The following is a 13,245-nucleotide window of genomic DNA, read 5'->3' as shown; positions in this document are numbered from 1 at the left end:
ATATATATATATATATATATATATGTTTATGTGTGTGTGTATATGTGTGTATAATGAGTAAAGTCTGTGATGCTCTGTCCTGAGTGCTCTGGACAAATCTGGGTTTATGTTCCAATAAGAAACACAAACACCCTAATTTAAAGTTGGAACATTTTTGATCAAATTGCAGGTAAATGTTCAGCTACATAAAAATGTAACAACCGCCCTTCTGTACTTGACTATTCTTTGAGACTGCAGCTGAAGTATCATGTTGAAAGTATTTATAGACTTCATATTATGTTACCAGAATCCTGCAACACTGAAAGGACGAAAGTGTCTTTGAAAATAAAAGTATTAAATAGTCCAAGTTATACACTCTGATTAAGGTATTTGTAAATGAACACTGTTTTAGCACAACCATATGTACTGTATGTATGTTAGCCTTTTTATTTATTTCTTTCAAAGCCCAGTTTTGCTGTAAATCAGTAAGAATCCTTTTCTCGTGACTCGTGTTATAGTATGTCAATATGCATGTCCTTTATGTGCACTTCATATTCACCCTGAAGAGGAACATCAAGGAGACAAGTCTCTGCTGTTTGCCTCAAGGTGATTCTGTCCTATACTGAGCAACCACTGCTTCGTCTTTCTGATAAAGGACAAAAACAGAGCCCAGATGAGGGAAGTTGAGGAAAAAGGAGATTAAGAGACAGGCAGAGAGAAGGAGAAAGAGGGGAGTGCAAATCGGCATAACAGAAAAGGACAGAGTGAAGTCATTCAAGCTTTTCTTCGTTCTGAATAATCCCAGTTTTGTCCAAATTTAGTTTAAGGAGATTGTGGAACATCCAGTCCTTGACAACAGCCAGAAAGTCAAGTAACAGCAGCAACTTAGAATAGATCTCTGAATGTGTTTCCACCTCTTCATTCCAGCTTTTTTTTTCACTTCTACAGTTTCTCTGTCTGAGGAAGAGACGAAACTTTTCAAAAGATGGAGCAAACTGTAAAAATGTCTAAGAAACAGCAGTAATCTCTATTAGTTGGGATTATATATATCATATGTAAAACCAATGCGTGAGTCAATTCTTGCTTTTGTTGCAGAAGGCAGAATGTAAATGAACAGACTGAAAGGAAACTTTCTTTTTCTGTCTAAGGTTCTGATTCAATTACATTCTCAACTGTGTGCTCATGCTAGCTTTTTCCAATGCTTTCTGGTTCACAGTCGTTTGCTCCATACAGCTGTTTTTAGACGGTCACTGAACCATCAAAAAGAGACAGTTTGCTGTATGATCATTCAGGCCTCTCTTGTAAATGAGTCCCCGAGGCTCAGTGGGACTAACCTGTATAAATGAAGGTTGAATGAATCAAGTAAATCATGTACACCGAGTTAACAGAAGCAAAAGGATGACGAGGCTTTCTTGTCATATAATAGAATGACAATAATGTACTGTGGTTTAAATGTAGGTATTAAACCCTTTTTCTATTTTTTATCAGCATACTGACTCTAATGTGCAAAAGTATATATTTTTTGAAAAGCCTAAATCATAGATAAATAATCCAGACATTATTTTACCTGCAAATTGCTCTTTGGTGCCGTATGTCTTAAGCTTTTACTAATGTACTCCACTTCAACTGCAGCTTGAAGACCCACAAACACAAATATGTAGACGTCTGTGGAAAAATGCTGTGCTAAACAGTCATTTGAGGCGTTTAGGTTTTTATTATTTATTTTTCGTTGCAGTCATGTAAAATCCCAGATGGTGAGGATTTAGGAGTTTCAATCCTCCATCTCTACTTCCTGCAGCTGGGGGTTAGAGGTCACGTACTCAGCCATGTTGGGGAGTCCAGCGATCACACAACAGCTGACGGCACTGCGGAAGATCTCCATATTACAGGCCGAACTCCACACGTTGTTTTCATGGCTGTAGTACTCGACGTTGTAGGTGGTGGTGAAACCGTTGAAGCCCCCGATGACATAGAGGCGATCTTCAACTATTTCAATTCCAAAGTTACTGCGGGGGGTGATCATGGAGGCCACATAGCGCCAGCTATTGGTCTGTGGGTCGTAGGCCTCAACAGACTGCTGGCGGCTGTTGCCATCAAAACCACCAACCTAAAAGAAAGAAATGAAAGTCTAATTACTCGTGTTTGAATATGTGTTGAGACAGTTTTTCAGCCTCTTCCTAAAATAAACCAGTACTTGACTCGAGGTCTGGATGAAAAGTTTTTTTTCTTTCTAAAATGGGCAGTTCAGCTTACCAGTAGTTTTGAGAAATGTGTGTGTTGGTGGCTTTCGCCGTGATTTCTATATACTTCATATGTTTTGTAGAAGTTGTGACTCTTGGTCTATCTTAATTTCTGTTTTATTTAACATCAGCTCGTCTTTGCTCACCCTATACTTCTACTTTGTGTTGAATTGTGTAAAAGTTACAGAATTGTCCACCTTTGATCTAATAATTAGCCCCGGAAATATTTATATTTATTTTTTCTTTTCTTGTCAGTGTATTGTCATGCCGCCTGATTTTGTTCCTGCTTGTTCTACCCCGCCTTGTTATTTTATTTTTATTTTTTATTCAATGTACTTTTACTAGATTTCTATTTGTGGTTTGTAAGTTTCCATTAAAATTTTTGTTACACATAAATGTGTGTTGTAAACTAAACCTCAGTCCTTATGGGAAAAAAATCTCTTTAAAGCAGGTGTTTTATTATTATTTTGAGCTGCATTTCCACTATGCTCAGAGGATTATTCCACTTATTAGGAGACTTTGAGACAAACCCAACCACTGAAAATAGCAAAAAAGTACAGGAAAAGATATCACAAAAGGAAATCTTATACACTGTATCTTCCACCACACGCGTCGCACTGCCCTACAGTATAAGTCGCATCAGTCCAAATTTGTCTAAAAAAGTGGAAAAATCCATAAATATGTCACTTCGCCGTATACGTTGCATCTATTATGCGTCACTGCTGACAAACCGGAAATATGGGCCGGTGTTGTGCCAAAAATCGACAGGCTGCCAAATGGTGGCCGCGGGAGCGTGCACCGTAGGACGTTAACAAGAATTGAACAAGATTAACACTTAAAAACAATTATTTGTTTGCTTGAAATTATAGTAAAGGTGTGTCTCAGTCTACCTTTTGCCTGATAAATGCACTTTGACGGTTAAATCAGCTATATTTCAAAAACCAATACGCGGAAGCGGCGGGCGCGCACAGAGGGATGAGCCTCCACATTTCTTCGAAATTTCACAAGAAAAGCACCTAAAAACAATTATTTGTTTGCTCGTAATTACAAAGTATAATAAAGGTGTGTCTCAGTTTAACTTTTGCTTAATAAATGCACTTTGACAGTCAAATCAGCTGTATTTCAAAAGTATTCACTGCCTCAGTGCTCCGGGAGCGTGCAGACAGAGATGAAAAAAGAAGGAGGCATATTGCTTGTTTCTTTGAAATTTAATAAGAAAAGCACCTAAAATAATTTGTATTTGTTTGCTCAAAATTATAGCAAAGGAGTGTCTCAGTTGAACTTTTACTTCATAAATGCATTTTAATGGTCAAATTAGCTGAATTTCACCGAGGCGGTGCTGCAAAATTAAGCTGATCTCCAAGCAGCAAGCAGAATGAAGGTGGGGAGAATATGGCAAGCCGATTGTGTCTTTAATAGCTGGTGAAGATTCTCAGTCATCCAGGACATGGTAAATTCAAAAAAGTTCAAGACAAAAATAATAAAGTATAATAAATAAAGTCCAGTTGTTTTTTCTTGAACTTTTTTGAATTTGTCATTATAGCCACATTTACCTATTACATGATACAACATCATGCCTTCTGCTACTACTACTCTGCAGCCATCAAGTGACTGAAAGTGGTACTGTTAATTTATTTTTCAGTCAGAATGAATGAAAATGCTCATATCTCAGCCAAAAATTGGTTTATAAATCAGAAAAAAATGCATAAATACATCGCTTCAGCCTATAAGTCGCAGGTCATGTAAATTATGCAAAACATAGTGACTTATGAGCCAAAAAATACGGTACCAAAAGAGATGTCTCAGTTGCAAAAGATTTCCAACACTGTTAAATATGTAAGCTATCCTTAGATACATTTAACTGACATTTTATAATGTACTGCATGTGAATGTATTGTATAATAATTAGAATGACTTTACAGACTTTGGGGTTGAATCTGGACCTGTTTTGGAGTAAATTTGATTTATTATTTAGTAATTTCAAAACTATGTTCTGGTAAAAAGAAACAGGAAAAATGTATTTCTCCTTTGTGTCAAATTTCGGCTATGTCTAGACACACCTGTAGTATAGCGCTAATTTATGTGCGGTAAGCAATTTTTCATGAATGGTTCCTAGACGTAACTCCCTTCATATATGGTAAACATTTCTTCGAGCTCAAAGTCTTTGGGGGAGCTAAGTGGTTGCTGATCATAGACACCATCTTGTTAATCAATTAAATTATCAGTTAGCTGTGGTTACAACATATATCTGATTATCTTTAGGCTTGATGCAGGCAAGCCTCTCAGCAAGTCTGATCAGCTTAAAAGTCCTGCTTATGAAAACATAATCAGTGTAATTTAAACATGTAACCTGTAAGTCAGCAGCATTTCCTGCACTTACTGCATAAACATGGCCTCCATACGCAACAACTCCTATCCCACTGCGCGGGCTATTCATCGGGGCGATCAGTGTCCACTGGTTGGTCTCTGGGTTGTAAAACTCTGCTGTTTCCAGGCACTCCTGTCCATTAAATCCACCACAAATATAAACCTAAAGACAAAAGAATAAAGTAGTAGTATAGATATTTGGAAGTGGGTTTCTGAACAGTTCATATCTTACCTGCTGTAGATAGTTCCTTGAACGGCCACAGTTTAGAGAAAAAAAAACATATTTCTGACCAGACAAATGGGCTAATGAGTTATAAGTGAAAATAAGTGGATTGAGATAATCTTAAAATTCCTCTATTGTATAATAGTTTACGCAAATGTTATTTTAGAAAACTTTACATCACTGTCATTTTGGCATTGCATGGTTATTTACATAAAATTCTACGTAATAAACGTCTAGCCCTGTGGTTATTTCAGCTGAAATATAAAATTTCTGCTGAGATAACCATCAAATGCAAAGAATGCAAAACTGAGGACGATATAATGTGTTATAAAAAGCTTTCACATTGAACTGCTATGAAACCTTCAAGTAAATCATTAGCCATGAGCTTGCAAGTCCTGTTAGAATTAACTTCATTTTTTTAATGAAGGTGATTCCGAGAGCTATCTGCAGTAGATAAGATTTTAGTTGTTCATAAACTTTCCACAAAACTCCACTTCAGAAGCTCTAAACTAACAACATCAATCTAGTCCATCAATTTTCACCCTTGTTTACAACCACCCACCTTGTTCTGTAAGGTTGTGCAGCTCGCATCACTCCTTTGCTCGTGCATCGGTGAAATTATGCTCCACTGGTTGATCTCAGGGCAATAGTACTCTGCTGTGTTGAGTCGATTATGTCCATCATAGCCTCCCAGTGCGTAGATGCACCCATTCAGCACAGTCACGCTCACATAGCAGCGGCGGTAGTACATGGGTGATACCTCGTGCCAGGTGTGCAAGACAGGGTCAAACCTGCGGACACTGTTGAAATGCTCCACCCTGTCAAATCCACCAACACAGTAGATGTAGCCTTTGAGGAAAGTGGTGCCATGATAGGCACGAGGGCGCTCACAATCAATTGTCACATTGGTCCAACGGTCAGCTCGGATATTATACGCTTCGATGCCGTTTGTTGGATCACCACCACTCCAGCCGCCAATGGCCAGAAGTATGGTGGAAGGCAGTCGAGGGCGGGCGATGGAGTTAGAAATGGAACGTAAAGGTGCCCTGTTTGTGACGATCCGTTTAATAGCCTTAATGGCGGTATTGATGATGGACAGGCAGCTTTCGTTACTCTGGACAAGTGCATTCGTCATCACGGTGGTCGTGATGTATGTTATGTCCACCAGGGCTAGTCGGACCTACACCAAAAAAAAAAAAAAACAAGGTCAAGTCAAGTCAAATTTATTTATAAAGCACATTTAAAAACAGCAGCTGTTACCAAAGTGCTTAACAATAAAATTCAATGATAGGAATTTAAATATAAAACAATAATTTAATTAAAAGCATCAAAAGTAAAGCATTAAAACACAAAATAATAAAATACTAAATAAAATCACACTGTGTTAAAAGTCAGTGAAAACAGATGTGTTTTTAAAAAAGATTTAAAAGGAGGAAGTGAAGTGGCCTGTCTAATGTTTTTGGGGCAGATTGTTCCAAAGTTTAGGAGCTGCGACTGGAAAAAGCACAAGCTCCTCTGAGCTTCGACCAAAAGCAGCTGGTCAGATGATCTCAGTGCCCAAGGAGAAACTTAAGATTGAAGTAGGTTAGAGAGATATAAGGTGTGCAAGGCCATTAAGGCACTTATAGGTTATCAGGATAATTTTTTTTAATCTATTCTGTTACATACTGGGAGCCAGTGAAGGGAGGATAAAACTGGTAAAAAGTGCTCAAACCCATGAGTTCCTGTTAAGAACCAAGCTGCAGCATTTGGACAAGTTGGAGACGTGAAAGGGAGACCTGACTGACTGCAACATTAAGCATGTTACAGTAATATAGTCAGGTTGTAATGAAGGCATGGACATTTTTTCGAGGTCAGATCTGGTCAACACAGACTTAAGCTTAGCTATCTGCCCTAACTGGAAGATCCTTTTCTGCAGAGCAGTTTGTTCAACTTTAAATCAGAGTCTAAAACCATCCTGAGATTTGTAACAGATTGCTTAAGATATGGCTGAAGAGAGTCAAGGTTTACAGTAACAGGGACAGCAGTAGAGCTAGGGCTAAACACAGTAACTTCAGTTTTCTGGTCGTTAAAACTTTAAAAAAATTAAGCCATCCATGCCTGAATAGCAAAACATTTTAACAGAGGGTGAATGGAGCAAGAACTACTGGGTTTTAAGGGCAGATAATATGACAATCATCAGCATAACGATGATAATGAAAGGCCACGTTTCCTTAGGATAGACCCCAAAGGGAGCAGATACAGTGAAAACAGAAGGGGTCCAAGAATCTAGCCCTGCAGAATCCCACAGGAAAGAGGCGCTGAAGCAGAAAATATATTACCAACATTAACACAAAATCTCCTGTCACTCAGATAAGAACGGAACCATTCTAATGCTGCACCAGTAATCCCAACCCAGTGTTCTAACTGTGATATAAGGATACTGGGGTCAACAGTATCAAAAGCAGCAATAAGGTCCAGTAGCACAAGTATCACAAACTGACCATTTGCTAAAATAATACCATTATAACACTTACTAAAGCTATTTCGGTGCTGTGTAATTATTTAAAACCAGACTGAAAGATATCAAAAATTCCTTTCTCATTCAAAAACACATTTAATTGAATAAAATCTATTTTCTCCAGGATTTTAGAAAGAAATGGAAGTTTTGAGATTAAAGGCGATATCTGTAAATATAACTTTACGAGCTGCAGTGATGAACGCCAAGTATCCAAACTGTTTAACTCATGTCTTAGCATTTTAAACACAATTAAACCTCAGTGTTTACTGTTCAAATTTATAAATGAACGTCTTCAAAAATGACAGCACATTTTTTTTTTTTTTTATGGTAAGCAAAATGCAAGGAAAAAATAGGTTTTGTTTTAGGCTTATTCCTAAAAAAAATCCAATGATTTATTCCATGTAATCAAAAAGCATGTCCCCAGTATAGCTAGAAAATCACAAGTGTGAGTAAAGACAGAAAAGTGAGAAAGTTTGTCTCGGAGGAAAAACATTCAGGCTTGCAGCCCCTAGTGACACTATAAGGAGATAAGCATTGCTCCCAGCTAGCAAACAGATCTGTCTGAGCTTCTCTCTGTCACTCCACTGAGCTTCCACTGAGTGACAGAGAGGATTTAAAAGATACAGCCACCGCAATGCTGCTCAGTAGGTTTGCGGATATCATTTTAAATCCTTAAGATTGTTATTTAGTCTTTGCTATCATAGTTTTTTAGAACCAGGAGTGACTTGCAAGAGATGGATCTGCCTATCAACACTGTGAGATGCTGCTATTCAAGTCACAGAGTTGTGGTCAAGATTTTCAGGTGTCACTTTATGCTGCAACCATAAAATTGAAACTGATGTTGGAGTGAAGTGAATTATTCAGAAGCAAAAAGGAAAAAAAAAAAAAGTAGTGTGGAAGAATTTACCCTTCAGCACTAAGAAGCATGTCATTATATATATATATATATATATAAATATGTGTCCATACAGTAATCCCTCGCTACTTCGCGGTTCGTTTATTGCAGATTCGCTCTAACGCAGTTTTTCAAAATAAGATTGGACAGAACACACAATTGGCTGACTGATGGATGAGCCGCACGATCGGCATGAAATTTTTATTTAAAATAAATTATTTCAAATTATTTAGCACCTGCTGCACGTTTGTGCAGCCCAGAGAAACATGAAAAGCTTCCTCCTGCTGATTTGTGTAGCCCTTACTGCTGCAGGATAAACTTCCTGCTACAGTTGAACAGCTGATCAGCTGTTCTCTGAGAAGTGGGCGTGGCCAAGAGCGCTTGCAGGTGGCAAAGAGCAGAGGAGGCAGAGAGCTGAAATCATGACATTCTGTGCTCTTTTAGAGCGTTTAGAGTTTAGAAACATTATATGTACGTAGATCGGAAGATATATATATATATATATATATATATATATATATATATATGTATGGTAAGGTATTATATGTTCATAACTTTTGTACAAAAACTAACTCCGGGCTGTCCAATCCTGGTCCTTGAAGGCTGCCATCCTGCATGTTTTACTTGCGTCCCTGCTCTAACACACTGGATTCAATGCTTAAATGACCTCTTCATGTTCTACAGAAACCTGTTAATCACCCATAGATTCAAACCAGGTGTGTTGGAGCAGAGAAACTTCTAACACATACAGTATGACGGCCTTTGTGGACCAGGATTTGGCACCACTGAACTAACTTCAAATAAAGCAGAGGGGTATATAGGGGCTATTTTGTAGCAAAAGAGTGCAGGGAGTTGAGGCTTTAGGTTTTATAGACCAACTCTTTAGATCGAAACAAATTTAACCTACACAACAATGTCATTCCCAAATACATCAGTTGCAATGCAGTTTTCATATACTGTCTTCCAAATTCCACAAAACTTGTAACATGAGTAAAATATGAATAAAAAAACAGAACATAATGTTCTATTAAGAACGATGTTCTGAAATTATTCCACACTTTGTAGAAGCAGTGAACCCATCTTTACTTCTAAGAGATTCAGCCATTCAGAATGACCTACTTTTCCCCTAAAACTGTACAATTTCTTACTTTAAACATTTTGATATATTTACTATTATTTTGAAAATAAAACATAGCATTATTTATATAAAAATAGTATATTTTCATAAAATATATTTGCATATCCTTGTCTTCTGTTTTTATTTACAAGTTACACAACATCCCACCTTTTTGGGAATAGGGGTTGTAGTAATATGAGGACATTTTATCCATTGTAGCTCACTGGTTTGTGTTTCTCAGTTTTAAATGGTGAAAAACAAATTTACAAACATGGACTTGGCACCATTAAATAAGGGTTGACCACAATCCTGCTTTTTATGCCTAAAATTTCAGTAGTGCACCAAAACTGCTTGTTATCAAGTCCAGGCACTTGTTTCCCTTCTTAAAACTTGTCTCCCACCAGATTTGTTGTACATTTTCAGGCATTTTGTTTTGTTCTTTGCTAACAGGCTGCGCTAAACTCTTGGTTTAATTACCCACACCGATTCCCTCCAAAATAAGTTTTCATCTGCTTTCAAGGGAGGGGGAAAAAAGCAGTGAAATGTTGTTTCTGATAGATTAGGTCCAGTTGTTTCACTTATCTGTTTACGACACCAGAGTGTATAGAGATAATTTCAAAAGGTGAAACTGAACTGCGGACATCAAACCCCCTAAAGTCAGCAGACATTCATTCTAATTTTAACTTGACAAATGCAGCTTTACAGTACAGCACAAACTTCAAGCTGGTAGTGTGAATGACAAACTAAATTTAGTCATAACAGTGATCATACCTTCTTCAAGAGAATGTGGAAGTGCCTCTCTCGTTCTTCAGGAGTGTGGTCAATCCATCTAAGAATGGCTTCAAAAACGATGTTCTCTTGTCGCACATTGAGGTTGTCTTGCTTGATGATATCAATTAGTTCCTCCACAGAAAGCAGCAGGAATTCGTCACAAAGACACACCTTCTCAAAGTGCTCGAGGATGTAGCGAAAGGCCTTGCAGCGCAGCTCAGTGTGAAAACACACATTGGTGAACTTCCAGATGCTGATGCAGTTGTTTAGTTGCAGCAGCTCTATGAGGAAGTTGGAGCAGGCCTCTATGACCTCCAGTATGTTGAACTGATCGGCCGCAAGCAGAATTTCCTGCACGTTGTTCTCCGTGATGGGCAAAGAGCCTGTGTACACATAGTCCAGGATCAGCCGCATGGTGTCGGGACACATGCCTTCTATGGAGTAAATTGTTTGCTCTTGTTTGGACCACCTTGTGAATAAAGCTCTGAAAAAATAAACGCATGATGAATAATCTCATTTTCTCCATTGTTAGCACTTTGAAAACAGATGCAACCAGAAAATCAGTGCGAATGCTGAGTAACCTTGTTTAAGTTTGCAGAAGAAGAAGCTGAAACTTGGTTGTTAAAATGGAAACAAGAAGAACAGAAACTTAGAAGAGCCAAGCAGAAGCTGAAAGAAGCAAAACATTAGCTAAGACAAATGCTAACAAGAGCTAGAAAGCAAAATGATCCTTATAAGCTAACATGTGCAAAATAAACGCAAACTTCTTTAAAAGTCTAAACATTAGCAATAAAAGGTGCAAAGAATAGCTAAATGATAAAAAAAAAAAAAAAAAAAGATAGTTGTAAGCTAACGGGTGTAAATAGCCAAATGCTAAAAAAAAAAAAAGCTAACAATAGCGATAAGCCAACTGGCACAAATAATAGCAAAATGCTAAAAAAAAAGAAAGAAAAATGGCAAATGATAGCTGTAAGCTAAAAGGTGCAAATAAAAGCCAAATGCAAAAAAAATAATAAAACACTAACAATAGCTATAAGCTAACAGGTGCAAAGGATAGCCAAGTGCTAAAAAAGCAGATGAGAGTCGTAAGCTAACAGGTGCAAATAAAAGCCAAATGCTAAAAAAAAAAAAAAAAAAGCCATGAGCTAACTGGTGCAAATACTGGCTAAATGCTAAAAAAAAAAAAGAAAAAAAAAAAGGCATACAATAAATATAAGCTAACAGGTGCAAAATGATAACCAAGCACTAAACAGAGCAGAGTGATAGCTGTAAGCTTACAGGAGTAAAATGATAGCTAAATACTATAAAGAGCAAAACAATAGCCATAACCTAACAGGAACAAAACTGTAACCAAATGCTAAAAGAAACAGCATCATAGCAAAATGTTTAAAGTAAAAAAAATAAATGAAAAAAAACTGAAAATTGAACACAACAAATTTTCGGCAACCTAAAACATATATTTGAATCTTAGCTGGCTTTTTGTTTTCTTTCTTTCTTTCTTTTTTTTTTTTTTTTTCAAACGTTGGGCTTTCTGAGATCTCTCCACATGATTTATTAATGTTCAGTGTCTAATTAAATTTTAGGGTCTGTTGAATTTTTATAGTAAAACCATCAACATAAAATCACAGACAGATGAATTGTCAGTTTATGTCAGTATTTGTCAGTTTATGCACTGTGCTAACCTTGGGCGCTTATCTGGCCTGCGTCAGATTAGACAAAATTATTAATATGTGCTGTAGCTGACTGTTGTGAGGTAGAAAAAAACTAAAACTAGAATCTTAACTCTTTTAGTAGTTAGTAGTGGTTACTGATTAAGGCATCTGGATCTGGAGAACAAAAGACCATCTCAAGCTTTACGTTAGATTTAATTATTTTTCAATCTGGAGTTCCTTAAGTGTTCTTTTTAAATCACTCACTCAAAATCTTGTTTTATGGTTATTAAATATATTTACGAGACAAACCTGTTTCAGAAAAATAAACTAAAATAAAACAATGGTGACTCAGCATTGCCCTGTCCTTTAAATATTGAAACTATTGATTCTTATACTCAAATATTTTAACAACACAAAAAATGCATATCTGCTCACTAAAGCAATGTAATTTAATCAGTTTCACAATTCAAATCCTAAGATCAACTCACCGGAAGTATGATGTAACGTTACAGAGGATAATCTTGTGGACTGGAAACTCATCATCCCCCACCTTGAGTACTGCGTCAGTAAGTGTTCCCTCCATACGGAGTTCATTGTACACCGAGCTCACTTGGTTGGAAGGCTGGCCTTGTCCACTCATCTTGAAATTTGGCAATTTGAATTTTTTTTTCTTATTTGTTTCTAATTGAATGTGGCTTCCGTTCAGGCCAGCTATAGAGTGAGCGAACACTTACAGCCTCTTATTGATGGTAATGACGTTCCTAGAATGAAAACGACCAGTGAAATTAAAGTTCCATTTTGGATTTACATTTAACAATCCCATTCTGCAGCAACAACTCAGGCTTGAACAATCCCCAGAGCGAAAACAAAAAACATCAGGCATTCTTCATGGTATCATACTTTCCTAACAATTTTAATTTAATCATCTTTTTAAACATAAAAATTGTTTTAGAAAAATGTTATGGCGATATCAGGGCAATTCCACAATCCTATTCCCTGAATTACAACGCAGCTCCTTCAGACTGGTTCTAAAAGGAGGTTTTAAAAACATTTCCATTCCCTTAAGTTTATATTGACTCTTTTTTTTTTTTTAACAAATTTTAACTGAATATTTGGGGGTAATATTTTTGATGAGCTTTATACATAACTTGTAAAATACTATATTCAACCAAATCATAAATTTTTTATAATTTCAATTGATGAAATAATATATTTATTGGGTGACCATAGCACTTCCTACTAATAATTCTTATAGCTCTTTTTTTGTAAAAATGAAAATAGGGTTTGTAATTGTTTTGCATGATTTTCCCCAAACTTCAATACATAATATTAAATATGGAACAATCATTATATTATACAGTACATACAAAGCTTTGTCATTCAGAAACTCTTTTACTTCAATTGATTTTGCTGTTTTTATTCTTAAGTAATTTACATGAGGTTTCCATGTCAGCTTCTCATCACTAACGACACCCAAAAACTTTATTTCATTAACTCTATG

The 13,245-nt window shown here is 36.7% G+C and overlaps 1 protein-coding gene across 1 annotated transcript; it reads right to left on the bottom strand.

The window, feature by feature from the left end:
- Positions 1 to 1,750: 1,750 nt before the first annotated feature.
- Positions 1,751 to 12,384, bottom strand: LOC119425456 (kelch-like protein 10). The gene is made up of 5 exons (XM_037692985.1): positions 12,233 to 12,384; positions 10,093 to 10,576; positions 5,372 to 5,989; positions 4,600 to 4,749; positions 1,751 to 2,086 (listed from the first exon to the last, which is right to left on the bottom strand). The coding sequence occupies exons 1-5, from the start codon at positions 12,382 to 12,384 to the stop codon at positions 1,751 to 1,753; spliced, it is 1,740 nt and encodes a 579-aa protein (XP_037548913.1).
- Between the last annotated feature and the right edge of the window lie 861 nt (positions 12,385 to 13,245).

Source organism: Nematolebias whitei, chromosome 19, assembly GCF_014905685.2.
Source record: "Nematolebias whitei isolate Nwh7 chromosome 19, NemWhi1, whole genome shotgun sequence".
In the NCBI taxonomy this organism is placed as follows: Eukaryota; Metazoa; Chordata; class Actinopteri; order Cyprinodontiformes; family Rivulidae; genus Nematolebias; species Nematolebias whitei.
Note: the sequence above shows the minus strand (reverse complement) of the source record. Positions and strands in the feature narration are given on the sequence as shown.

Bases quoted from the DNA above. Each gene is read 5' to 3' on its own strand.
- LOC119425456 (XM_037692985.1), bottom strand. From the start codon at position 12,384: ATGAGTGGACAAGGCCAGCCTTCCAACCAAGTGAGCTCGGTGTACAAT. The intron at 10,577-12,232 runs GTGAGTTGATCT...TTATTTTTTCAG, and splicing joins AACGTTACATCATACTTCCG to AGCTTTATTCACAAGGTGGT. The intron at 5,990-10,092 runs GTATGATCACTG...TTTTTGGTGTAG, and splicing joins TCCACATTCTCTTGAAGAAG to GTCCGACTAGCCCTGGTGGA.